Here is a 26541-nt window from a genome sequence, read left to right on the forward strand (position 1 = left end):
TCTGGTCACGATCCCCCAGGGCCTTCATGGCAGGAGGCTGCCGGGTGATGGCCAGCATAATGACTTACCCACGTGAGCTTCCGGCACGCTTGAGGCTCCCTCAGGACTGCTGCACGGAGACAGGTAACTATAAATCAGGTAACGACAGGGCCCTGACTTATCCTGGTAAAGAGTTTTATGCACTGGAGGCAGGCAGGGACCTGTTTTTCTGATTCATAGCCAATGTGTGGAGTCATCACTTTAGTTAAGACTAACCACACGGCTCAGCGGGTTGGCATGAGCTGAGGCCTTCTAGGAGCCCTGCCCCCCCATAGTGCCGGGCCTCATCTTGTCTCCCCATCTGGACCAAATGCTATCTTTCACCGATGAGAAATCTCCGAACAGTGGGAAATTCTTCCTTGCAGTGCTCACTCCACTCCCTCTCCCTCACTTCCTCCAACTCCTGCCTCTGTTAGAAAACAGCTGCACCTTGTCATCCAAGATGGAGAAGACAGGCTTTGTGGAGGAAGAGGTAACCATCACAGAAGAGCTGTTAGGCCTTTGGCTGGTCCTAATTAGTAATCAAGGCCAAAGTCAAGCTCAAGGTTCCATAATAAATTCTGGCTCATCTTTATAGGAGAATATGAGGCAGCAATTAAAGATAATGTTTTCCAAAAAAGTTTATGACACTGAGGCGTTTATGACATGAAATAAAATGAAAGACAGATGTAAAGCCCCCATATAGAATATATCTCAACTGTTTGAAAGGCTAATTGGAAATATTATAAAATAGTAACCAGGGTTTATCTCGGCAGGTGAGATTAGGTATGTGTTTTATGTTTCTGGTTACATTAAAAAAGGTTCCTTGTTCATGATTTTTGTTCATTAGAAAAAAGAATCACTGATTTTGATTTTGATTTTGTTAGTAGTTGGGCTTGAGCTCACAGCCTGGGCACTATCCCTGAGCCAGTTTGTGCTCAAGGTTAGACTCTTATCACTTGAGTCACAGCGCCACTTCCAGTTTTTGAATGGTTAATTGGAGGTAAGAGTCTCATGAGGACTTTAATGCCTGCACTGGCTTTGAACTGGGATCCTCAGATCTCAGCCTCCTGAGTAGCTAAGATTACAGGAGTGAGCCACCAGGACCCAGCTCACTGATATTTTTAAAGGAGCAGGTCTGATGTGATTCTTCCTTGGCTCCTGGGGATTTCCAAAGTTCCAATTTGGTTAATTCACTCCTGCTCTCTTTTGTGTTAGAGGTGGTCTAGGGTGTGTGCTGGAATGTGAAGATGCTAGATATTAGTCAGATATAGACCCTAGCCAGCCTGCCTCCTTTCCTTTCTTTCCTCCTTTTCTCCTTCCTTCCTTCCTTCCTTCCTTCCTTCCTTCCTTCCTTCCTTCCTTCCTTCCTTCCTTCCTTACTTTTCCTCCCTTCTCCCCCCCTTCAACCTCCCCATGGCCTTTTTGCCTTCCCTCTCATTCTCTCCTTTGTTTTCCTTCTCTTCCTTTCTTTCCTTCCAATCATTTGTTCCCTTTGGCCCCTAGTAAGTCTTTAGAGAAAAGTAAATCCAAGCAAACCAGCAGTTGGGGCCCAAATTCAGTTTTCAACAAGCTTGAGACGCTGGTCGCACCTGTGCTGAAGGGGAAGGGTCACTGGAGAAGCTGGAGGGACCTGAAGCTCTCTGTGCCCTGTGCTGCCCCGCTGCTCCGGGGGTGCCGGACGCAGCACTGGGTGAGAAGCCTGTCTCTGCACAATGCCAGTGACAGGAGCATCTTTGCCATGAAATGAGCAGCGCTGAGATCTGGGTGCTTATTACCTTCCAGATGTGAGGCTAAAGCATGACCCAGAAGGTGATGCTACACTGAAGCTAGACTAATGCAGCTCTTTACCCAGGAGACTTCCAGGCTTCTCAACAGGAACCAGGAAGGTAGATACAGTGCCTCCCCATCCATGTGCCTGAGGAAAGAAAGGAGGAGATGCCCAGAGCAGCTTCTAGCTTGTCTGCCAGAGGAGTTGCTGCTGCTGACAGGGACCTTGGTCCTGACACTGGAGAAGGTGGCTAGGAAGAGGAAGGTGCGCTAGCAAGAGGACATTTCTCTTGACTCTTTTCAACTTAACTGGTTCTATAATGTCCCAGATTTATACTGAGAGGTTTTAGTGACATGGCAGGTTTAGCCCATGGGAAATAAGAGTCACAATGTTCTGGAACCTACTTTGTAGTTGAGGGACAAGGGCAGCATGTAACTATGGTCACAACTCTTGGGTTGACCCAATTGCTAATTTACTTTACCTGACTAGCCTGCTTTAGTTAGGCATGTTTGAAGTCACTTAAAGACATTTTCCCCTTTCTTTCTCTTTGACCACCTCCCTACCCTTAAATCATGTGAGGAAACTCAAGAAGGGCTTTACTGCCCCAAGTCAAGTCATGGTGCTCCAGTCCTCGTGTCACTGACCACGGGAGTGAAGGGACATTCAGGACAGCAAGGAATACAACTCAGAAGACTGACATCAGGACTAACACGAGAGAACAAGTGGCACCAAGGGATTAAAAATAATAATAAAACCTCATCCTCCCCCTGAGAAAGAACAGTGTGTTATCTTCACTTAAACCTATATTTCATTTTCTACCAAAATTTTGCTCTCACTATTTCTGAGTTGGCATTGAATTCAAGGGACTGAATTTCTGGTACACGCTTTCCTTGATTGCTGTTTCTTGGAGGTTTTCTATTGGCTGTTTGTTTGTTTTCTTTTTGAGCCTTCCTATGTAGCCCAGACTGGCCTTGTGAATGATCTTCCTGCCTCAGTCTCTCAACTATTGGGATTACAGGTGCGATCCCACAGTGCCTTTCGGAGCCAGAGGTTTTGATGTCTCAGGGTACCAAGCCTCATTCAGATCCATGCTTCTGTGGATGATGTGGTCCATTCTTACATGGATGAGAACGTTATTTGGACCTGGGCAGGATAGTCCTCCAATCAGCTGAAGTAGGGCCCAAGAGGAAGAGAGGAGGATGCATGGACCTTTCATTGGTCAAATGGCCTGTTTCAAACTGATAGAACACTGAGAAGCTTGATGAGTTCATCTGGCCACCTGCTTTGACACAGTTGTGTTAAAAAAAAATGCAAGCCAATGATCTGTATGAAGCAATGCCTTTTCTTTCTCTTGCCCGTCCTGGGGCTTGAACTCAGGACTTTGCATTCCTATTTGGCTTTTGTGCTCAATGCTGATTCTCTACCACTTGAGCCACACCTCCATTCCAGCTTTTTGCTGGAGATGAGTCTCTTCTTAGATCTGTCTGCCTAGGCTGGCTCTGAACCTCGACTCTCAAATCTCAGCCTCCCGAATATCTGAGATGATAGGCACGAGCCACGCAAGTGTCCGACAAAACATTGCTTTTAATAAAACAAACCCAGTTTGTTCGGGAGGCCTGGGGCACAGGGTAACTGGCACGCTGCTTTGACACGGGCTCAGCTTATAGATGGCTTCCTCATACAGCATTCTTGGGAGCAGAGGTTTCTGGGTCGTGGCCCAGTTCGGGGTCTTTGAAGTTCTGGGATGAGTTCTTCTCCTTGTTGGCCCAGCATCACATGTTCTTGAGGTCCTCAAAGACCACATGGGCTGCATTGCGTCCGGCGGCGCCCATAACACCGCCTCCTAGAACCAAAGCTCTGCTCAGAACACCAGTCAGGGAGAGGCAGAGGTGGGGCTGGGGCAAATGCCCAGCAGACTGGGGCTCCCTGAAGGCTTCTGTCCATGGAGGGTAGGAGGGGGAGGGAGAAGGAAGGAGGGCAGGCTATGGTCCATAGTCAGCTGTAGGCCCAGTCTGTGAGCCCACCTACCAGATGAGGAAGCCCTCTGCAGGCAAAGCAGAAATGCAAGAATAGGGCTGTAAGGAAGACAGGAGGCCCGCAGCTCAGACAGGGCACCTCCGGCACAAGGTGGCCTTGGTGAGGTCAGTTCGACCTGAAGCTGACTTAGGGAGGAATTTTAAAGTTGAAAACTTTATTGGTCCTTTCTGTCTCCAGAAGGTGGAACACCGAGGGACATAATTCTCACACACACACAACCCCAAATTAGAATTGGGAGAGAGGGCGGCAGGGCAGGGCAGGGTGGTGCCTTAGGCTGAGGCTGTGCAGCCTGGCAGGGGCACACTGAGGATTCTGATCCTGGGGATGCCACACCCTGCCTCTCTGCCCCTCCTCCTTGTCTGTCCACAGATCTCTGATCTCCCAAGAGCCCTCACTGCCCACAGAAAAGGTGGAATCAGATGCCACTCACCAGGATGGGCCCCACTTCCGCAGAGGTACAGGCCTGGGAGAGGGCAGCGGTAGCCAGAGTGCAGGGGTACAGGGCGGGCAAAGTAGAGCTGGTCTAGAGACATGGCACAGTGGAATATGTTCTGTAGAGGCAGGGCCGCAGTAGTTAGCACAGGAGTACTGATTGCCATCCTTACTGCCCTGCCTGGATTTCTCACCTATCTGGCTCTCTATGGAAGGCCTTTCTTCCCAGGTATTTCCCTGGATTCTCCAAACTCAGAAAGGGAAGGGGAAGAGCAAGAACAGAGTCATGTCCTCGTGTGTGTGTGTGGGGGGGGGGGTGGTCTGAATTTTCCCAAGGCATTTTTTCTGGAAGAAACAAGGGTGGGAGCCTCTTTGGAGAGCAGGGGACTGAGTGGGGGAGCAAAGGGGGCACTGTGTGGGTTTGATGAAGACCCCGAATCCCGCACAGTCTGTCTGATGACCCGGAGAGCTTGTCTCGCTCTGGCTGCTGGCACATGCTTCTGCCAGAACATATCTTTTGTTAGGTTTCCCACCTGAGCCTTCCTCTGGGGCCCAAGCACCAGGGGAGTCCCGCTCCGTGGCAGGAGGCCACGGCATGGCAAGGGCCGAGTGCAGTTCTGCTCTGTTGGCCTGGGCGAGACCAGCTCTGGGCTGAGGAGGGAGGCAGAGGGGGGCGGAAAGCCCAGGCTGTGGGGGAGCCCTGGACAAGGAGAGCAGCGTCTGTGGGGTATCGTCCTGCAGCCCCTCACTGACCCCAAACAGAGCCAGCCCTTCCTCAAATCTGTTTTTCTCCCACCTTCCTGCCTCTGTGACAAGGCCACCTTCCTGTCCCCGGCCCTAGAGATGGAGCCTTCACAGCCTCTGTACCCAGCGAGCGCATGCATGCGGTCACCAAAACTTCTCGCCCCACCAGCCCCATGTGCCATCAATACCGCCGATTCCTTTCTAGCTGGTCTTCCTCCACTCTGTATTCAGATCAGCCCTGCCCAGTAAAACAAGATGACCTCCACCGCTTGTGTGATTTTAGATTTACTAGTAAAAGCAGGCTAGGTGTGGTGGCTCATGCCTGTCAAACCAGCAACTTGCCAGCAAGAGGCTCAGAGCTCAAGGTCAGCCTTGAGCTGGTGGGGAGGAAGTTTACAAAATCCCATCTCAACTCATAAAGAGCTGCATGAGGTGGTGTGCGCCTGTTATCCCAGGGAGGTGGGAAGCATGAATACAAGGATTGAGGTCCTGGCAAAACAAAAAGGTAAAAGTTCTGAGAGGGAGAAGGGGGAGGGAAGGCACCAGAGGCTCACCCCTATAATCCTAGCTACTCAGGAATCTGAGAGTTGAGGATTGTGGTTTGAAGCCAGCATGGGCAGGAAACTCCATAAGGCTCTTATCTCTAACAACAACAACAACAACAACAAGCTGGAAATGGAGCTGTGGCTCAAGTACTAGAGCACCAGCTTTGAGTGAAGAGACAAAGGGACAATACCCAGGTCCTGCGTGTAAGCTCTAATACCAGCACCAACAAAAGGGCTAGGGGCAAAGTTCAAATAGTAGAGTAACTGCCTAGCAAACTCAAGGCTCTGAGTTCAAATTCTAGTATCACACAAAAAGTAAACATGAACTGGTGAAATTAATGTTCATATTATTTAGCCTACTGGATCTAAGAATACGATCCTTGTGGCAAGAAATCAACCTAAAATCATCAGTTCCAGCTTGCTTCTTGCTGTCTCCCAGTCGGAGTGCACTGTGCACCTGCGGCGGTCTCATTCTGGCCCAGCTGCCATGCTGGGCTCAGCAGCAGTCACAGCTGCTGGTTGCCAGACTGGACTTCAGTGTACTGTGTTTGATAAAATGAGAACCTGGGAACGGGCTTCCTTCAAGATCCAGCCCCCACTCTGGGAGAGGCCGATGGGGATATAGAGGCCGAAGGACCCCAGGCCTACTTACTTTCTCTGGAGTTGTCTGTGTCTCTGTCCCTTGTCAACTATCACCACCATTAGCCACCAGAGAAAGTGTGTGTGTGGGGGGGCAGGGATGGGGTGAGGAGGACCCCAGGCCTGTACTCACCCCTCCAGGAAGCCCAAAGATCCTCTCCAGGTCGGGTGGTGTGAGGATGTCTCTGCCCACCACAGAGGCCTTGAAGCCTGGGGCGTAGTCCTCAATGCAGTCAAACACTGGAGAGTTCCAAGCCGGGGAAGGAGATGCCGTTAGGAAGGGGAAGGCGCATGATGGCGGTATGACTTGCAAATTTACTAAAACTCCTTTAAAACTCACTAAATTGTATCCTATGCAAATTATGCCTCAATAAGTAAAACATCAAAACAAACAAACAATCCATAGGCAAATAAACAACTCAGCAGAAACGTACTGTGGGTGTTTGGCCAGCCCAGTCTTAAGCATTTGTTCTTGCTTCCTTATGAATGTGTGTGTGTGTGTGTGTGTGTGTGTGTGTCTATTGCTTCCATCCCCTCCCCCACTATTTTGCTCAAGCAGAGCCCTCTGTTCTCCAGTCAACTCCTATTCATCCTTTAAAACCCAACTCAAACGCCCCATCTTCTGAAAGCCTTCCTGTCTCTCTGACTTAAGGCTCCCTCCTTTAGCTCTATAATACATGTGCTTCTCTGATGATTGGTTTCTTAAATCTCCCTCACTAGACCATAAGCAGCAAGAGGGCAGGAGCTGTGACATTTTTTTGGCTTTTTTTTTTAGCCCAGTGTCTGACCCTAGAACAGAATTTCACTATGATGATGTGAGATTCTCCTGGGGACTTCTCTTCCCTCAGGTCCCAAGGCCAGGAGCAGTCCTGGGGACTGGATAGGGTGGCGTTTTTACCTCTGTCTGCATAGGCATTTCTCTCCTGCTCATCCCAGACTCTGCCTCCTGCCAATGTGTAGGGTGTGAACTGGGTGAAGAGGGAGATGACATGGCAGCCGGGTGGAGCCAGGGTGGGGTCCAGCGAGGACGGGATGCAGAGCTCGATCATAGGCCTGTGGTATGAGGAAGAGCCAAGGTCAGGCTGGGGGCTGCTCTGGAGTGACTGGAGACCAATGAAGACCCTGGGATGATGCCATTGCTGGGCCACTGAGGCCAAGGGGGCCTTCACCTGAGGGGCTTAGTGCCTGCAGGACCATCTGCCTCCTTTCCCCCCACCCCAGCAGCTGCGCCTGCACCCGCTCCAGGACTCTGCTCTGATCCAGCCTGTCCTTGCCTTCCTGTCTCCCCCATTCTCTACCCAGGGTCTGGCCAGCCAATGGGCCTCTGTGAAGAGGCTAGCCGCAGGGGCTCAGGGTTCATCCAAGTGTGTCCCTCTGGGCCCTGGTGCTGTCTTGTGAGTGGGCCAAACAACACCAAGCTGAGGGCCTGTCTCTGAGGACCTTTGTTCACTGTGGGTCCGGGTGCCTCACTTATCATTAGCTTTGTGTCTGTGTCACACTGCAGGCCCTTCAGCCCATGCCTAGTGTGCAGTCTTGCCAGACAGGTTTTGGCGAAAGTCTGGTGGCTGATGGAGGGATGGAAAGGCGTGGGCCCCACCGTGCCCCACCTGCTCTGGGAAGATGGAGTCACAGTGGTGCAGGGGGAGGCTTTGCACGAAGAGGCTCATGAACATGGGGCAGGGGCTCAGGGAGCATGCACCCTCTGTCAGGTGGCTGACTCAAAGAACGATCTCCCCCTCTCCAGAATGTCCTCTGTGCAGTGCTGTTCCTCTACTGACCCGTGACACTCCCTGCCATGTCTCCCTCTTCCTCCCTGCCAGCCCTGGGCCATGGATCTCTTGCCTGGGATACACTTCCTGTCCTTGGAAAGTAAGTGTGGTTTTAGGGAGATCCACCCTTGGCGTTGTGAGGGTTTAACACTAGGCAGAAGAGGCCAGTCCTCTCACATGTCTGGACAGCCACCACAGGTCTCTGCATCGAGACACACAGGCCAGGGCCCATCTCCCTTCCGGCTCACCCACCTGCGGGAGGGCAGGCCACCCACAGCCTCTTCGAAGGCCTGATGGAGGAGCAGCGTGTTTTCACAGTTCAGGTGGATGGAACACTGGTGATGGGGCAGCGGCTGGTTCTTGGGAGCACTGGGGGCTGCCAGGAAGTTGGGCAGCCTGTCTACAGCCACTGAGGGACCCAAGGGGAGGGTCAGGCCCCTGTTCTCCAGGGTCTTCCCTCAACAATCATCACCCTGCTCCTTTAGATGGTGGTTTGGGAGTCTGCAGGCATGAAAATGTGTTTCTCCTTTCAATCGGGGAGGGTCGGGGTAAGTAGGGCAGAGCTGGAAGTCAGAGGATGAAGGATTGAAGTGGGTAGGTTAAGAGAGACTGGGAAATTTCCTGCTCAGATAACGTCAATCACAGACTACATACCATTGATCTTGGTGACAGGAGACTGTGTATCCAGCTGGGAGATTCTCTCCCGGAAAGACTCTGGAAGCCAGTCCTGAGGGAGAAGGTGCTGTGAAAGGCCTGGCGTCATCAGGACCTGAATTACTTGCTCAGGCTGGTGGTCCTTCAGCCTCTGCCTCTGGAAATGCTCTTCAGAGCTCAGTCTGATCTGCCTTCCTGGCTACTCCCATTCTAAGCTAGCCATTCCATCCTCTGAGTTTTGCAGAGATCCTACCTATAGGAGCTCATAGTCCAAGGCCAGGGCGAGGGCCAGAGCCAGAAGTTCACATACCTCTCTCTTTTCTCTTCTGGTCTATAAACTCCCGAGAGTCTTGCGATCCCAGAATTGCCTTAATAGGACACGTTGAACAGATGTTTGTTGAGGAATTTTGGGAAGTGGAAATATTCAGAAAAAAAACTAGTGCTCTGTCCCCAAAGAATAAATCCCCAAATGGCTGGAGCTTCATTACCTTAGTGTTGGAGGACAGGAAGTTGGGGGCAATTGCAGCAATTGCTCTATATCTCAGCCTTTCCGGGGTGCATACCCCTTTCCATGCACCTGTAAAGTGCCCTCACCTCTGACCCCTGGGCTCCATGTGGGATTTGCTTTGACAAAAGTTAGCAAATAAGATGCAAACGGATCAAACTATATGATGATTGAGCTTTCTGGCTTTTTCCCTTTGCCAGACCCTGAGAAGCACAGGCCTGGACCACTGTGCTGGAAAAAGGTCTGGCTACCCTGGTCTTTCTAGCAGAAACTGTCCTGCACCAACCATAGACGGCCAACTTTCACACATACAAATGAGTCCAGCCAAGACAAGCGGAGCCCACAGGCTGCACCATGGTGATGGTAGGTGAAATGAAAGCCCAGAGCAATCAAATTCAGACAAGATGAGCAGTTCTCCTGGTCTGCTAGCTGATTTCTTATCTGCCTGAAAGTACTGTGGTTCTTTTGTAGCACAAATACAGCAGTAGGCTATTGACACAGGCAGTAGAATTAAGAGTTGATGGAAAGGGAGAATTCTGGATAATGGGAAATTTTCTAGTAATGACTCTAGGCAGACAGAAACCAGACTCAGTTCTAGCAAGGGTTCAGCCAAGTTTGGACAGCAATGATCTAGATGGCCTTACTTCTCTGGACCTCCATGATTCTCTTCTATTTGCATCCTACCTCCTTCTCCAAACAAGGAGATGCAGTATTTGCATCTCCAACGCTCATGTAGCCTGAGTTCCCCTGATTCCCCCATTAACCAAGCCCTGTCTGAGAAGACATCTTACCTCCGCACTCCCTGCTTACCTGTGGTGTCAGCTTCAGGAAGGTGACCTGTGGTGACGCACAGGACAGCACCACTCTGCTCTTGATCTCCAGACCATCCTCCAGCAGGACTCCTTCAACACGGCCCTCGTGGTTCACCTGCACCTTAGCCACCGGCTGGAGCCACCAGCGAGATCCACCCAAGGGGAAAGTTGGGGTTAGATCTTTTCCACAACTCTGGGCATGCAGGTTTCCTCATCCAAAATCTACCATCCAAACTCAGCCGCTTCTCAGGAAAGCTTTGTCCCAGCCCCTACATGGGCAGCCTCAGCCCAAACATGGCTCGGTGCCTGACAACTGCTCGGCCTCCAGCAGGTAGCACAAGGGTCATCTTTGGATTCTGAGCCTGGCCTTGTCCATCAATAGAATGAGGACCCTTCCAAATGTAAGACCCCATTCTAGCCTGGGCTAGAGGTGGAAAGGGCTCTCACCTTGTCAGTGAAGATACTTGCTCCATGCGCAGTGGCCGAGCTGGCAATAGCATCAGAGACAGCACCCATGCCTCCTTGGACATAGCCCCAGGCGCCCCGCGTCCCTTCCAGACCCCCCATCACATGATGCAACAGCACATACCTGAGGACAGAGCACAGCATCGCAGGCTGCAGGTGAGAGTCTGTTCCCTGAGTCTTAGTTACAAATACCCCTTTCTGTCTTGCACCCTTGGCCTCTCCATGAGGTCTTTAAATGAGCTTCTACGAAGAGCTTAATTATCAGCATGGAGGAGGTGCCCACTCCTGGGGTTCCACCTTCTCCTGAGCTCCAGCAGGTTTCTAGCTATGAGCACACATCTCTGCTTGGATGCTTTTTTGGGGGGTGCGGGGACAGGCAGGCATCTGAAACCTTTCCCCATCATTCAAGCTGTTTCTCCTTCAGTCTTCTCCATCCTCATGAACGATGCCTTCAGTTTCCTGTCAACACTGAAGTGTTACCCTTGACCCGGACCGGTCTCTTAGCTATCTACATCCAGTCCAGTGCTGCCTTGTATGGAGCACTCAGAGGCACTGCCTCAGCCCCTCCCCCTCTCCTCTCTTCCTCACACTGCAGCAGGAGCCCCCTCTGTACTTGCTCCCCTGCCCATGAACTCGGAGCCTGAATCTCAGAACCCAATGAGCTCCTGAGACGTCACTGGCTCATTGCTGCTCTTAGGGTAGTGGCCAATCTCCTTGAGTGGCCTCTGACCCTGCCTGAGGTCAGCCTTGTCCCCTGCCCCCCTCATACTTTCCCCTGGAAAAACCAGGCGTTTTTCCACTCACTAAATGGAACACTCGCCTGTTCAAGTCCAGCTTTTGTGCCTAGCTGCCAGCCTGGAGTCCCTTCTTCCCACGTCTTTCATTCATCAAGTTCCTCCTCTTACCTCAGATCAAGCATCTCTTCTTCTGAGGAATTCTTGCTTTTTTTTTTTAACCTCAGCATAAGTTTCCCAGTTGGACCTGACGTCATGACATTTAGGCCCTTCTTTAGCACTGCTTGCTTGAGTCTCTCCTGTTCTGGTTAGGATTTCTAGTCCATTCACTACCACATCCCAACATCCAGGATAGGCAAGTGCTCCATTCATCATTATTAGAAGAATGTAAAAGAGGCTGTGGTAGAGTGCTTGCCTTGCATGCATGAGGCCCTGGGTTCGATTCCTCAGTACCACGTAAGCAGAAAAAGCTGGAAATGGCACTGTCGCTCAAGTGGTAGAGCACTATAGTCTTGAACTGAAGAGCTGAGGGACAGAGCCAAGGCCCAGAGTTCAGGCCCCACAAATGACCCCCAAAAAAGTGTGAAAGCTTGGTGCCAGGAGCTCATACCTGTAATCCTAGCTACTCAGGAGGCTGAGATACAAGGACTGTGGTTCAAAGCCAGTGCAGGCAGGAAAGTCCGTGAGACTCTCACTTCCGATAAACTACTCAGAAAAGCCAGAAGTGGCCCTGTGGCTCAAGTGGTAAAGCACTAGCCTTGAGCACAAAGAGGCTCAGGGACAGTGCTTAGGCCCTGAGTTCAAGCCCCAGGACACACACACATGCACACACACACACACACACACACACACACACACACACACACACACACACACACGAATGTAAAAAACAAATTGCTTAAAGGCACAGTTGATAAATCAAGTGTCCAAAGACCCCCAAGGGGACAGAGGCTCCAGCTGGAGGGATGCAGCTTGACTATTTGATGAGAGTTTGGCCAAGGTGCCAACCACTGCTTCAGCCTCTGGGGAATTCAGGGCTCTCTCAATGGGTGCCCAGCAGCTACTTCTGGAGAGAGCTTCCCCTCCCTTCCAAGACAAGGCACATGGATAGCAACTTCCAGTGCATGGAAAATGGCTCCACATTGGACAAACCCTCTCTCCCTCCTGATACACACATGCCCTTCCATTTCTACAAGGGGCTCTCTAAGTCCTACCTCATCACAGGATTTACTGTGTCTGTGGCTCCTCTCTGGGCCGTAAGCACACAGCTGGCTCACAGACATGGCAGCTTCCTGTCTGTAGGAGGCTTTGTGTGAATGTGTCCTGGAGCCTGAGGACAGGGGAAAGAGAAAGGGGACCTATGCCTTTGCAGGAGCTGGGGAGGGAGAGGAAGGAAGGAAGGACACAGGGAGATGAGAGGGAGAGAAAGGACACTGATGGCAGGGAGTTTTGTTCCTAGTGAAGCACAGAGGAGAGTAGCCAAAAAGGAAGATGGTGGGGGTGGGGTGGACAACTTGGACTAGAAGTCAGCTCTGCCGTTTACTAGCTGTGTGACTTGGGGCAAGATATTTCCCTTCTCTGAACCCCACTTCAGATGTGGCTCTGCTAGGTGAACTGGTGCCTGGCATGCTGGGTAAGCTCAGTGAATGGCAGTGTTGGGGACCTGCCCTTTTCTGCTCTAGCTGCTCCTCCCGAGTGCCCTCACTCACCCACTCCCTGGAGTGCGGGGGCTTGTCATGGCTCCAATTACAGCATCTGTTGCCAGAGTAGCTTTTAGAGGCTCAGACTCAAACCACTGATCCAGCACCTGGAGAGTAAAGCCACAGGAGAAGGGCTCAGGAGCCTGGGTGGCAGGAGGAATCCCAGCTACCATGGGTGCAGGCTTGGCAGTGCTTACCTTAGTAATTGGGGCTGTGAGGACCTGGTAATACTGGGGAAGCTGGGCTCCCAAAGTACGGCCTGAAAGAGAACCCCAAACATCAACCAAATTAGACTCTGCTTCCCAGGAATGAATGAGAGGGAGGCAGGCTAGCATGGCAAGTGCACGCTACAGTTTCCGTCTCTTCCTAGGTGTTAGGCCCATTTTCAACAGCTCTGAGCCTGGTTCTTTGTAAAACTGTAGTAGTATTTAATACTTTCAAGGACAATTGTGAGGATTCAGTGGAATACGTAAAGCATTTGCAAGTTCATGGGCACTGATTTTCCTGTAGTGGAGCTGCCCCCATTGATTTCTTCCAGCCACCATATATACATGAGACCAGATCAGATCAGCTGAGCCAGCTAGGGTCAGCTGAACCACACAGACACATGGGAAATAAGTATTTATTTTCAGATGCCATTGGAGTCTCATGGGTTTTGTTTCCTTGTGAACAGAGCTACCTGATTTGGTATTTTTCTAGATGCTAAATTGGTCTGTCCATCCTGCAAGGCAGTAGAAAACAATAGCATGCTTGGCGAGGCTTCCTTTCTCACACTCATGCAGACATCACCAATTAATTGCAGAACTTTTCCTAACTGAGCTCAATCTAGTATCCTTCTTGTAAGGAAGTAGCGCTTCAGATTCCTTGGTCCCGATATCTTGTTCTAGGTGTGGCCATAGGGATGAGCTCCATGAAGTTATTTCCACATATGGAAACCCTAACAGCACCTTACTTCAGCCTTGTACAATGTGCCTCATTTCCACCCTGGGCTTTTCTGGCACCATCATGAATTGCTCACAGATGCATGGCCCAGAAGTATAGGAGTTAATATCCCATGAGGCATCCCTTGACCAGTGGGGGAATGGCCTGATAGCTGGACATCTCCTTCCCTTCTCCCAGGAGTGAGCCTCAAGTTCATTACTCAGGTTTCTCTGGGGGTCTAGGCAGGGTCTGGTGTATTATCACCTACAAATGGTGGTCAGTGTGGTCATATTCTCTGGTATTGGCTCTCCTTCTGTCCAGTTTCTCTATTAGGACCCAGGGATCAGCCTTCTAAGTAAACTACTTGTGCACAAGCCTTAGTGTTGGGTTCTGTTTTTATTGCAGACCAGGTAGCCTGTATGGATGATAGCCTATTAGCTGACCATAATTGGCAGCCACATTGGAGCCTGGCTAAGGTCTAGGCCACCTCTTTCTACACTTGGGACTCACCTGCCTTCACCAGGGGCTTGAGGGTGGACAGCAGCTTGAGCCTTTGCAGGAGGGAGCCGTGCTGGAAGGCAGCGATGTCCAACGGGGCTGCATCCAGCAGGGGGTCAATGGCTAACACCAAGCGGCTCATGAACTCCTCGTACCTGGGAAAGGCCTAGAACAGAGCTCTAGGTAAAGGCTCTACCACTAAGAATCCCACAAAGACCCTCTCCCTACACCACGCCCTCATACTGCCCTCTCTGGCTGCACCCCACAGGGAAGCTCTCAGGCCTCGCTTCTAGGTATGATTCAGCTTGTTTGTGCTGAGTTTTCTTCATCGGTAACAGAGGCAGCCTGGAGAGGGCAGAGAGGCCTGGGCCACAAGACAGCCACCATGGATGAGGGGGCCAATGTCAGGCAACATCAGCCCCAAGACACTGGCAAGCGTCTGAGATTGCAGGTTGTGTGGTAGAGGCACGCAGAAGTTTCCCTCTGCATTCAGCTGTATGTGACTGGTAGATGGTAGCTCTCGTTTCCAGCCCCAGCAAGTCTGATGTCACCTGCAGCCTCTCACCTGCCAGGGATCACAGCACAGCTGTTTCCCACAGCCGATTTCCAACACCTGCCTTTTACAGGTCAGGCCGGCGGGGGGGGGGGGCAGTCCCTTACTAGGGGCTCTCACTTGATTCTCAGCACAGAGGTTTTAATTAGGGCTCAACTACACTCATGAATACACTCAGGAAATTACCAGAAGCATTTCCTCGAGTTCTGTGTTGAAGAACATTCATGAAGTCTCAGTAAGAATAAAGTTCAACAGCTTTCTCTAGAGCAGGTCTGTAAAAATAACACCTTGCCAAGACCAAATAAGAAATCGGGCTCCTTCATCTCCACAGTGGGAAACAAGCCTGGTTCCTGCTTGTGGAGTCACTAGCAGGCAAGGTCACCACTAATGTCCTATAGGCTCAGGGTCCTGGCCTTGTGCTGACTCCCATCTGATGCGTGTAAAATGGGCAGGATCTGAAGGAGGGTGGAGATAGTTGTTCCTAGCTCAGTGAACAAAACAATCATGTGAGAAGGACTTGGAAGATCCTCAGCCCTGGGATAGTTCTGTTCATCAGCCAGGCTCAGAAAGCTCTGGATGAAGAATCAGAGCCAGGAACCATGGTACATGAGTGACACATGTCTGTTCTCTAGGCTTTGCCTAATATTAAACATAACATAAAACAGCATGCATTGACTCCACAAACCTAGGTTTTCCTTGCAAAAATGCATCCTCTTGGCTGAGATTCAATGCTATATCTTCAGTGCATGTCCAGGTTAGGTACAAAAACATGGCCTTTGCGAGAACTCTCCATATCTGTAGCACCTAGCACACCAGATCCACTACTTCACTTGTGACTTATCTGGACAAAGCTACCCAGCAGATTCCTCAGCTACAATCCTACACAGCGCACCTTCTCCATCCAGTGTGTGTCCTTTCTTTCACAGGGCTGCCCAGTACCACAGACACTTTCTTGCCTTAGGTGCCAGGGGATTGATGCCAAATTGAAGGAATGAATATTTTCTTGCCCTAAATTCCTGCTCCTGTTCATTCAAGCCTCACTTATTTCTCATCTGCCCCTTTATCCTCCTTTGGAACTGTCAGACATCAAGAGAGCTAGAAGGTGAACATAGTGTGAATATGTATGAAGGGTTCCATTTTGAAATTCAGTTATGGACACCCGCATACACACAAGCCCCAGGGGCTCCAGTGTCCACTGCTCTTAATCTCTGTCTACCCTTTTTCCTTGAAGTGTCTTAGATCAGAGGTTTGGACAGACTGAAACCCTCCAGGACATTGTGTCCTAGGTCCTAGGGCAGTTCATCTCTTTTCAAGGCTCATTTCCTTTCAAGAGCCTCTCCAGGCTGGTAAGGCACAACAAAGGATACATCTGTGGTTGCTTTCCCTACCTGGGCATCCTTCCATGAGAACTGGGTGATTTGCTTCTGGTTTTCTGCCATGTCTGTGCCCAGTAGAAGGGACCTGGGCACCTTGCCTCCTCTGCCTTCTTCTAGCATGGGGGTGAAGGCGTAGGGGTCTCGGAGATGAAGCTTCAGTCCATATTTCTGCATAACACAAGTTTTAGGACCTCTCAATTGTAGTCTCTTCCATTGTATTTATGTGACCCATTTGGTGGCCTGTGTGTCGGTTTCCAAACTATGTGGTCTTAGTTCCTGTTTTGTGTATGTGTGTTGCTACTGGGGCTTGAACTCTCGGTCTTGTGTTTTCACATGGCCTTTTCACTCTTAGTTGGTCCTCTACCATTTGAGTCACACCTCCATTTCTGTTTTTTTGCTAGTTAACTGGAGAAGAGAGTATACTGGACTAGAGCATCCTAGGATGCTCTATGGTTCCTAGTCTTTTAAATATGTCTATAACAAATATGTTTATAATAAAAGTCTTCTTGCCCAGGCACTCAATAATTGGCCATAGTGTATCATCCCATGCCACACCATACCATACCAAACCGTGCTACACCATACTGATTATCTTGCGCCAGAAACAATACTAGGGACTACAGTTATTATTTCACAACATTCCTGCACGCATCTTTATCCTCTTTGTACAAATGCCACAACAGAGGCCCAGAAAAGCTAAATAACTTGTCCCAGGTCACTATAAGAGGTAAATCTAGGTTTCAAAGCCACATCTCTGTGACCCCCCAGCAGAGAGCCCTGGCTCTCAGCATGAATCTATAACTGCCTCACTTCAGAAATAAATAATTAAACTTTAGAAAGACACAATAAAGAACAGTGAAAATCCATATCTATAAAATAGCTGAATTATTTATATCAAAAAATGTTATTTACTTTGCAGACTCATTTACTCCAGGGCCAAGTTAAATGGGAGTTCCCTTGATATATTTAGAATACAATTTGATTTATGGGTGTTTGGGCAGCACACAGCCCTTCTATGAACACATCTACTTCTCCAAAGGAGACGCAGGCCTAACCAAAGGGGCCTGCGCCACTGACACTTGTCAGCGTGGAGTGCTTGCTCTCTAGTGACTTCTTTCTCCATCTGTGGTCTGGTTTCTCACTTCCCTGAGGTCTCTGCTCAAATATCCATCACCAGCCAGGTCACCCCTGACCACACTATCACTCCCTGTCCCTCCCACTATATTATTTTTTCCCCCAATGTACTAATCACCACATGGCTAACTGTATCTTAAGTTTCTTTCTTTGCCTCATCCCAGTGGAATGAAAGTTCTGTGAGGTCAAGGGTGTGGCCTGCTCTGCTCACTATTGTAGATCCTGTACCACCATTAGGCATTCTATTGACTGGTTCAATGAATGCCACCATGCAGGCAAGGTTCTGGCCCCAGAGGGCAGAACCTTGTGAGAAGCAGTGTTAGCAGATTGCCCGGAAGCTGAAACAAGACCTTTGCAACAATGATAGCTGGAGTTGCTCCCACCAGAGACGTTGCAGCTAGGCGGGACCACTGGGACATTGAGCATTCTGCAAAAGGTTCCACGCAAGGGCAGGGGCTTGGGCTGGGAGACCTTGGGCTCTAACATTGAGATGGAAAAATAGGATTCTAACTCATGGGCCCTTCCAGCTTGATTCCTTTGGTTGTAATGAACTTCAACCCCAGGGGCATCTTTAATTCTTCTCTTTCCCTCACCCTTGGACATTCTTCCATGGTCAGTTCCTGTCAGCTCCACCTGCAGGCGTTGTCCACTTTTCTTCATGCCCACTGCTGTCAACAACCTAGGCTTCCATCTTTGGACTCACTGCAGAAGCTGCTGCATGGGTCAACCTGCAGCTATTCCTGCTTCCACCACCACCCATATGAGCCGATCGCTTTTGTTTTGGTAGTCATGGGGCTTGAACTCAGGGCTTGGGTGTTGTCCCTGAGCATTTGCACTCAAAGCTAGTGCTCTACTACTTTGGGCCACAGCTCCACCACCAGCTTTCTGGTGGTTAATTGGAGATAAGAGTATCATAGGCTTTCCTGCCCAGGCTGGCTCTGAACTGTGATCCTCAGATCTCAGCCTCCTGAATAGCTAGGATTACAGTGCCTGGGGAGCTGATCTTTTATGAACCTGTGAATCTCAAATTCTACTTCCTGCTGGCTTTCCACTGTAGTTGGATAAAATGCAGGCTCTAGGCTATTCCTCCTCAGCTGTGGTTCCTTTGCCCATCACCTGTCAACTCTGGCCATACTGATGTAACTTCTGTCTACACCTGTCCACATCCACTTCCCTCTGCCTGGAATGCTCTCTGTTCAGATGGCCATATGGCTGGAGACTTCTTGGCATCGTCCCCCATGTCACCTCTATAAGGAAGGCTTCCTGGTCACCAGGCTAAGCTGAGACCTTCAGCTTTTCCTTGTCATATTGCCCGACTTTTTTTTCTTCCTGCCATTACTTCTACCAGAAGCTCTCTTCCTGCTTCCTGTGTTCACTGTTGCAGCCCCAGGAATCTTGTCCAGAGCCTGGCACAGAGCAGATGCACATTGACCCATTGAGCAAGTAGGTAAGGGGCTGAGAGGATCTCAGATTGTTTCAAGTATAACTAATTGAATGTGAATAATGGCTGTGGTGGATTCTGACTTTCTCTTATAAATGGCACTGTTGTCATTCTTGCTGTGGTAATTAGGTGTCATCAGAAAAGGGGGAGTGTTAAATAACCAGGAGATTATCTAATCTATGAGGTTTGTTCAAAGCCTGTGTTTCTCTAAAAAACAAAACAAATAAAAACAAAAGCTGCCTAGCCATCGCAGGCGGGGGGAAGGACCAGGTGTGGCTGAGCGGCTGGGGACACGTGGGAATGAATGACTCTGGCTCTCACAGTTACAGCTGGGGCCTCTTTTTTCAGAACGGTGGAGAATGTTGTGAAATGCTGTCCTGGGTCCTACCATTCCCACAGAATAAGACCTCTGAGCAGAAACCTGGGCAATCTTCAGGTCTGGGAACCTCCAACTTAGGGAGATTTCCCCGGTCAAGCAGGAGCAGCAGGGACATGGCAGGAAGCTGAGAGAGGCAGGCAGGCAAGGACAGGAATTCTCTCTACTCCCCTCCCCGGCCCAAGTATCTGCTGCCATAAATGGGTACTTTATTTATTGCCTGTAGGTGTGGTATGGTGTGGATTGGAGAACTTATTAGAGCAGAAAAGAGCAATGAAGAGTGCTGTGTATGTCATTCATCTCTGACTTTGAACTCAGAGAAAAGCTGGTGGAGTCCTGCACACAGCTACCTATATAGGTGGCACATCTTTTACAGGGACCTTTCTCCTGGGGGTGGGTGACAGAGGCACCGGCAGTTAGGAGTTAAATCAGGAGGTGGTAAGGGAAGGTGTGGGTCAGGGCTGAGGTGTGCAAAGCAGCAGGCAGAGGGGAGTGGACTGAGAAGAGAATAAGAGGCAGGCAGAGGGTTCTCAGGAGCCTTTCAAACAGCTCAGGTGCCAGGAGAGGTGAAAGTCTGCTTGGGCTGCCAAGAATGGCAGCAGGCTCAGAATTTGAATGAGGGCAGATTCAGCTTGTGCCTAAGGCAGCTGTTCAAACTCAGGAACTCAAAGTTACAGAAAAAGGGGAATAGGAAGCGTGAGGTCAGAGGCTGGCCCAAGCAAAAGCAAGAGACCCTATCTGAAAACAAACAAACAAACAATGAAACTAAAAGCACAAGGACTAGGAGTGTGGCTTTAGGGGTGGAGCCTGCCTAGCAAGTGCAAGGCACTGAGTTGGAGCCCTACTACAGCCCCTCTCCCTTCCTCACCACAAAACCCAACAAAACCTCTGACTTGTATGTGAGCTAGTCCAGTGTTTAAGATCTGAGTGCATCTGTGGAATGCAGAAGAGCTGTGTGATCTTCATGAACCCAGGGACTGAAGAGAGACCTTGAGAAGGGAAAGGAGGGGATTGCCTTGACACGGGAAGGGAGCCCTCACCCCAAGTCAGGACCCCAGTCCTGGGGGAGGCCATTCTACCTTCAGCTCCAGGTCCGTGTAAATCTGTGGACGCAGCAAGCTAAGGAGGTAGGATGCTCGGGAGAACTTAAAGCCTGGAACCAGATCAACAGAAGCAGTCAGTAGGGGTCCCCATCCTGCCCATCCTCCTCCACTGCCCTCCCACCCCCCACCCCCACAGTGGAGGCTTACCTGGGATGATCTCTTCAGTGACAGCAGCACCGCCAATCACGTGGCGCTTCTCCAACACCACCGTGTTCACTCCCAGTCTCTGCAGGTATGCAGCCTGGGGGGACACAGGACCTCTCCCTCTATCCCTGAGGACTGACCTGCCACCTTAAAGCCCTCACTGCACAGGGCTCCTGAGTACAGATGGCTTCTAAGATCTGTCCTGCCGGCTCCTGTTCCCCATGTCCCACCTGAAGATGGCTTGCCCCTGGTGCCCCAGGACCTCTGCTTGAACCTCCTCCTCCCCCTCCCCCATTCCCCATCCTGATGTCACTCTTCTCCATGGAGAAGCAGCATCCATGAGGCGCTTTGGGGGAAGGGGGGGAGGGCTGAATTTGACAACACAGAGCCAGGCCCTGTTTAACGCCTCATTTTCTTTCCACTGGCGTGGGATTGATGGGGCTCCATTTCCTCATGAGCAAAAATGGGCCCTAGGCTGCCAGGACCTACGTAATCTCATCGAAAGGGTTTCCTGAGCAGGTCCCAGGCAGGAATGCAGAACGGTCTCTGACTCATGGGACAAGTGCTTAAACGAATGAACCTGTGGCTATAGCCGAACTTCATTCAGGGGAATGAAGGACAGGTGCACGGCTATTTGTTTTCTCCAGCACAAGAAATATTTGTTGACTTGAGCTAGTTGTGAACCTGCAGCTCTCCTAGGCTCGTTTCCCTAACACTATTGATACTGACATCAACATGGCATCGGGGATGGTAAAACTCTGAAGTCACTTTAGAAAAAAGTGTACTTGCTGACTACACTGGGTGCATTTTATTTAATCTACCACACTATCCTTGAGGTAGGTGGGTAGGAAATCTTTGTTTACAGATGGAAAAACGGAGGCTCAATGTACTCAATGAGAGTAACAATTGGCTTTAGGCTTCGAGAGCTGCTAAATAGAGGTGCAGGGAAATAAACCCAGACAGTCCGAGCCCATGATCTATTCCCCTAACCTATCCCACTAAGAACCACCAAAAAGGGCAGCCCCCTGACACGTAAAAGCTCCCCTGGCCCTCAGAGGTAAGCCCTGTTGGTTTCCTATGAGTTATAAATGAATTCACAGAGCAACAACCTCCAGCAAAGTTGTTCTGACCATAAGATGAGACAAAGTCTAGTGCACAGGTTTGTCTAAGCACTAATGAAAGCTCGGTCTATATGCCATCAGCCAAATACCAAACACTTCGTCTCTAGACCTGAGACTGACTGTTGCTATGCAACTCCTAGTCTGCACTCCTACAGATCAAATGCATTGGGATTTTCAGGTTGTCTCACTTTTGGGCAGTGTCTGACCTAAAGTAAAGCCCTATTTTCTCAGGCACTTCCCCCAGTTCCTCCAAAGCAACATTCATATCCTGTATTTGGTTCTTTCTAGCACCTTCTTAGTTTATACCCACAGTTCTTCATTCTTACTAGCTATAATAAGTAACAAACTCAACTTGAATAACCTTAGATGCACTACTGGTGGTCTTTGCCTGAAGGTCATTAATGGCCTTCCCTGGGCTCGAAATTCTAATAGTAAGGCCACATGCATGTCAAACTTATTTTCAGATTTTTGCAGCACATTATCTGTTACCTCTGTATTTACTGTAACTCAGAGAGGGTGAGTGGTACACCTTAACCTTCACAGATAGAAAATGGAGAGCTGGGACATGAACTAGTGTTTACTTTATTAACATGACACTGGTGTGTTTAAATTACTAATTGATTGACAAAAGGCCCTCTGTAGAATGGTCAGTAAAACCCATGTGTCCAAACTGGGGCAACTGATTCTTAGCTACTCAGGAGTCTGAGACCCACAGATTGTGCTTTGAAGCCAGCCCACGCAGGAAAGTCTGGAACTCTTTTTTGTTGTTGTTGTTGGTCGTGGGACCTGAATTCCGGGCCTGGGCACTGTTCCTCAGCTCTTCCGCTCAAGGTTAGCACTCTACCACTTGAGCTACAGTGGCACTTCTGGCTTTTTTCTGCTTATGTGGTACTGAGGAATAGAACCCAGGACTTCATACATGCAAGGTAAGCACTCTACCATTAAGCCACCTTCCCAGCCTCAAGTCTGTGACTCTTATCTCCAATTAACCACCAAAAAGCTGGAAATAGAGGTGTGGTTCAGTGGTAGAGTGCCAGCTTTGAGGGAAAAAACTAAGGAATATTGCTCAAGTGTTAAACAACAAAATAATGAGTTAGATGAGCTGTTGTCCCTTGGCACTCCATTTTTTTCCCCTAAGTTCCCTGTGTTGCTTCTCTAGAAGTGCCACTTCAAGATGCTCCATGTTTGTCATAGATTCTTGGAGATACAGAGACTAGAGCTAAGAAGCACAGCCTGAAGAAGGCTTTGGGCTGAAAGAGCTTGGGAACTAGAAGTCAGCTGTACTGGGAACAGAGGGGCTAGCCTGTCCACTAGGTGGGGCTCCTTGCAATTGCCAGAGCATACTTTGGACAAGTGGCAGCCATGTGCTCCAGTGGTCCATCAGTGACCTGAACATCACTAGGGTGTGCAGGGCTCTCTACACAGCACTTTTCCTAAGCTGGAGACTCTGACCGATCCCTAGACTCTAACCTGCTGCCTCTTGGCCAGCACCGTGCTTCTGCTTCTCAGCGGCTTGTTTCTGAAAGTTCTGGACTCTCACAGGCCAGGAGAGGGCCATGTGCGTGAGGGAAAAGACAGGGAAGGGAGATGTTCTCCCTACCTGGTGACAGGTGTGCATCAACACCATGACCCTAGTCAGCACGGAGAGCACAGTGGGCTGCCTTTTCCTTCATTCCTCGAGCTTCCTCACAGCTGCTAAGAGCTACAGGCCCAGGGGCTTGGGGTGGGGGTGAGATCACAGGGGCCACAGGTACTCACAGCCACCAGCCCGTTGTGTCCTGCAATGAGACGGGGGAGGAGAGTATCACAGATCAGCCAATAGACACACATTCTTTGAGGACTAAACCTCATGTCCCCAACCCCAGAAATATCATGGGTTATCACATTCCCAGGTGACTAAGGGAATGTCCTAGTTTATGTGGCATTAAACATCAGTGGGATAAGGGCCATTCTGGTGAGTGCTGGAGAGAGATGGGGAGTTAGTGTCATGCTTGGCTTGTTTGGTCCAACTGTGGTTACCACAGAGGGGTGTCGCAGCCAACCATCAGTTTTCCAACAAATGAATGATGAACAGCTCACGATCAAGTAATTAAATGGGTCTAGCTCCGACGTGTGCCAGGGTATTGAGGTGTTCTTCAGGGGTGAGCTAGAAGGGCCTATTTATATCTATCTTACCATTTTTTTCTTTCTCCGCATCCTAGGAGGGCTGCTCTTGGGCTAGGAGTCCTGAATCAGACCTTTGGGTCCTATGTCTCCCACCAAACCCATGGGGAGTGAGTGTAAGAAACTCAGAGTCACAGGGAAGTTGTGTGAATGCTGATTTCCAGACCCCTCCCCAGACAGTGTGTCTGGCTGGTTGAGGGACTCCTGCTAGAATCAGATTTCTCCCAAGCCTGGGAGAGGGCTCTGCTCTCACCAGAAGCAGATTCACTACAGTGTTGGCTGCTGGGAACATCATAGCTGGAGCCCTCTTTTCACAATCCTGAGCCCAGGTTTGGTATGGAGGTGTTTGCATCTTCACAACCACTCCAGTCAGTCTACAGATCCTCAGGTGGCTGTTAGGTGGGGGCGTGATTCTAGGGACTCTGGCGTAACTTGTACCTCAGAAGGTGCTGCCCACGTCTTCCCTCAGGCCTGTGTGCCTCTGAACTGGGCTGTGGGTGGTGTTTGGTAATGGGAGAAAGCACGACAGGGTAAAGCTCACACTGAGACATCCTCACACCTGTGGGCAACTCATCAAGGCGGCTGGTGACCCAGAACCAGGTGTCTGTGGCCAAGAGAGGAAGGAGACCGGGGCTTCTCTGAGGCTGAGGCCTGGATGCTTCTATGTTCCAAGCCAGAGCAGGGTACTTAGAGCTGCTTCCCATTGCCTCTGGGGTTTTTGAGCCAGCTGTCAAAGGTAGCCATTGTTAACAAGTATATTCTATGACCTCCTTAGTAAATAAATCATTTAAAAAAACAAAGGTAATCACTAGTCACAGATCATCATATTCTAATGACTACATGTGCCGGTTAGCAATTGTGGTCACCTGCTTCTAGGTACTTTTATAGCGGGCACAGTAATGAGATGCTAATCAAGTTCTTCACCCCAGTGTCATCTGTCAGCTCTTGCAGACTCCATCCAACAACCCCACCCATAGAAGAAGACCATGGGGGGGCCAGCATACCGGAAACCTCACAGTTGACCTCCCGTTCTGTTCGTTATAAGGCTTAAGAAAGTGCCAGGGACATGCTAAGAACACAGATTAATGAAACAGCCCCCGAAGGCCACAGCTGCGAATACACAGCTCCAAAAGAAAAAAAGAGAGAGAGAATATTCTTCTACTATCAGAAAAATACTACCTCACTGAGCAGTTTATTCTTGTTATTGAAGAAGGAATGAAGTTGGGATATAAGTCTCCGTTGCTTATTTGTTTACTTCTGTCCTACTCTCTGAAGTGATGGGAATATCTAGTCTCCTCCCACCCCTCACCCCTGCTTTTTTTTTTTTTTTTTGGTCGTGGGTGCTGTCCCTGTGCTCAAGGTGAGCACTCCACCGCTTGAGCCACAGCGCCACTTCCAGTTTTTTAGTGGTTTATTGGAGATAAGAGTCTTACGGACTTTCCTGCCCAGGCTGGCTTTGAACCTCCATCCTCAGATCTCAGCCTCCTGAGTAGCTAGGATTACAGGTGTGAGCCATCAGCAGCACCCGGCTTCCCCCCTCCCTTTTTTCTTTTTTATTGGATCTCTGCCCATGTGTGAACAGCCTAGTTATACAGTTTAGCAAAACCTGAAGAAAGAGTTGCATAAGAATCACCTGGCAGCATGGGATTTATATTAAGTACAGTGTTAAATGAAATTGTGTGCTGCACATTTCAGCATTGACAAAAAGTCGGTGTGTGTGTGTGTTTGTGTGTGTGCGAGCGTGTGTTTCCAAGAGAGGGGACTGAGATGCTCACCAGTTCTTAGAACACACAAAAGTGAAGCCCTGGTGGCATCTGAAGCTACTTCAGCATCATTTTTTTTCTCTCGGGCCTATCACTGTGTATGAGCGCAGTGGAAAATGCAGCATTCCAGCCCTCTGAGCTGGACAGAAGGCATCACCTTGCAGGCTTGGGTGCTGAGCTTGGGGAGGGAGGATCTGAAAAACGTCCCTCCCAAGACCCCTGCTGCAGACCCCACTGTCTGAGAGAAGGCAGTGTGTGTGTGTGGGGGGGGTCTGGTCAGAACTTAGGGCATACGGTGGCTGGATTTCATTGATCCGCTATCCCAGGATTTCCTTTCCAATCCTTACATACCATGTGCTTTCCAAGAACTCGATGAGCATTGACTCATTGTGTAAGAGGAACAAGGGGAATTTCCTGGCTTACCTAGCCACAGGTTCAGAAAAGGCAAGAATTTGCCCTAGACTACACACACAGCAAGCCGACCCCAGAGCCAGCACCAGGGGGAGCCTGACTTAACCAGAAGGCCTCACTCGGCACAGCCCCTACTCTTGCCAAACTCCAGGACACATTGGGCCCTGAGCAGAGGATGCAGTGGGGCTCTTTTAAGGGGCCCTTCTGGGCCTCTGGGCTGGGCTGGCTCCCCCCCACCCCCCCTACCCTGGCTCACCCACATTACCTGCTCCTACCACCACTGCATCGTATTCCTGCTTCAGGTGTCGCCCAGCTTTAGAGTGAACTCGTCTCCAAGCAGAGCAGGACAAGGCGCCCAAGGCTCTCCTGAGGCCTGTGCCAGGGCCACTGGCAGCCATCTCAGCCACAGGAACTTGCTTGCAGTCAGCTCTTCCAACTGCAGGGCGGGGAGGGGGCGGGGAGAGGCCCGGAGTGGGAGGAGCTGCTGCTCTGCCTCCCTTTGGCCTTGAGCTGTGACTAGCCCCAGCCCTGGCGGGGGCGGGGAGCGGGGAGGAAGTACAGGAGGGGAATGGATGAGAGGGACAAGGCTATCTGAGCTGGGCTCTGCGCCACCTCCTGAACTCAGATTGATAGTTCACCACGGCCGGGAGCCAATCATTAAGCCCAGGCTGAGAGGGAATCCTGCCCCAGGAGAGGAACAGCCCAGACTCTG

The 26541-nt window shown here is 50.2% G+C and overlaps 1 protein-coding gene and 1 long non-coding RNA gene across 7 annotated transcripts; one reads left to right on the plus strand and one right to left on the minus strand.

Moving 5' to 3' along the window:
- LOC138830141 (uncharacterized) lies at window positions 1–5258 on the plus strand. Its single transcript, XR_011372878.1, has 3 exons — window positions 1–123; window positions 4196–4281; window positions 5075–5258. It is a non-coding gene; the product is annotated as an uncharacterized lncRNA (long non-coding RNA).
- On the minus strand, window positions 3193–26259 carry LOC138830140 (pyridine nucleotide-disulfide oxidoreductase domain-containing protein 2). Of its 6 annotated transcripts, none has more exons than XM_070026573.1 (16): window positions 26095–26259; window positions 23251–23270; window positions 20375–20468; window positions 20204–20277; window positions 16186–16341; window positions 14257–14410; window positions 13023–13084; window positions 12835–12932; window positions 10374–10515; window positions 9925–10059; window positions 8610–8682; window positions 8208–8364; window positions 7085–7239; window positions 6320–6426; window positions 4257–4377; window positions 3467–3632 (listed from the first exon to the last, which is right to left on the minus strand). In XM_070026573.1, exons 1-16 carry the CDS (start codon window positions 26225–26227, stop codon window positions 3562–3564), a joined length of 1752 nt encoding a protein of 583 aa, XP_069882674.1. In that variant the 5' UTR covers window positions 26228–26259; the 3' UTR covers window positions 3467–3561. The 6 variants fall into 6 exon arrangements, with proteins under 6 accessions (XP_069882671.1, XP_069882668.1, XP_069882669.1 ...); XM_070026569.1 differs by lacking the exon at window positions 26095–26259 and adding an exon at window positions 24215–25000 and having other exon boundaries at window positions 8610–8697; XM_070026570.1 differs by lacking the exon at window positions 4257–4377 and having other exon boundaries at window positions 3193–3632; window positions 8610–8697; window positions 23093–23270; window positions 26095–26159.
- Between the last annotated feature and the right edge of the window lie 282 nt (window positions 26260–26541).

This window comes from Dipodomys merriami, unplaced genomic scaffold, assembly GCF_024711535.1.
Source record: "Dipodomys merriami isolate MVZ:Mamm:240054 unplaced genomic scaffold, mDipMer1.0.p SCAF_184, whole genome shotgun sequence".
Classification (NCBI taxonomy): Eukaryota; Metazoa; Chordata; class Mammalia; order Rodentia; family Heteromyidae; genus Dipodomys; species Dipodomys merriami.

What these genes read in the sequence shown, in the direction of transcription:
- LOC138830140 (XM_070026567.1), bottom strand. Translation starts at nt 24,359, where the DNA reads ATGGGAAGCAGCTCTAAGTACCCTGCTCTGGCTTGGAACATAGAAGCA. An exon ending in CACTGAAGAGATCATCCCAG is followed by an intron (nt 20,278 to 20,374) that starts GTAAGCCTCCAC and finishes ATCTGGTTCCAG; the next exon opens with GCTTTAAGTTCTCCCGAGCA. An exon ending in TCTTTGGGCTTCCTGGAGGG is followed by an intron (nt 3,633 to 6,319) that starts GTGAGTACAGGC and finishes CTTTGGTTCTAG; the next exon opens with GAGGCGGTGTTATGGGCGCC.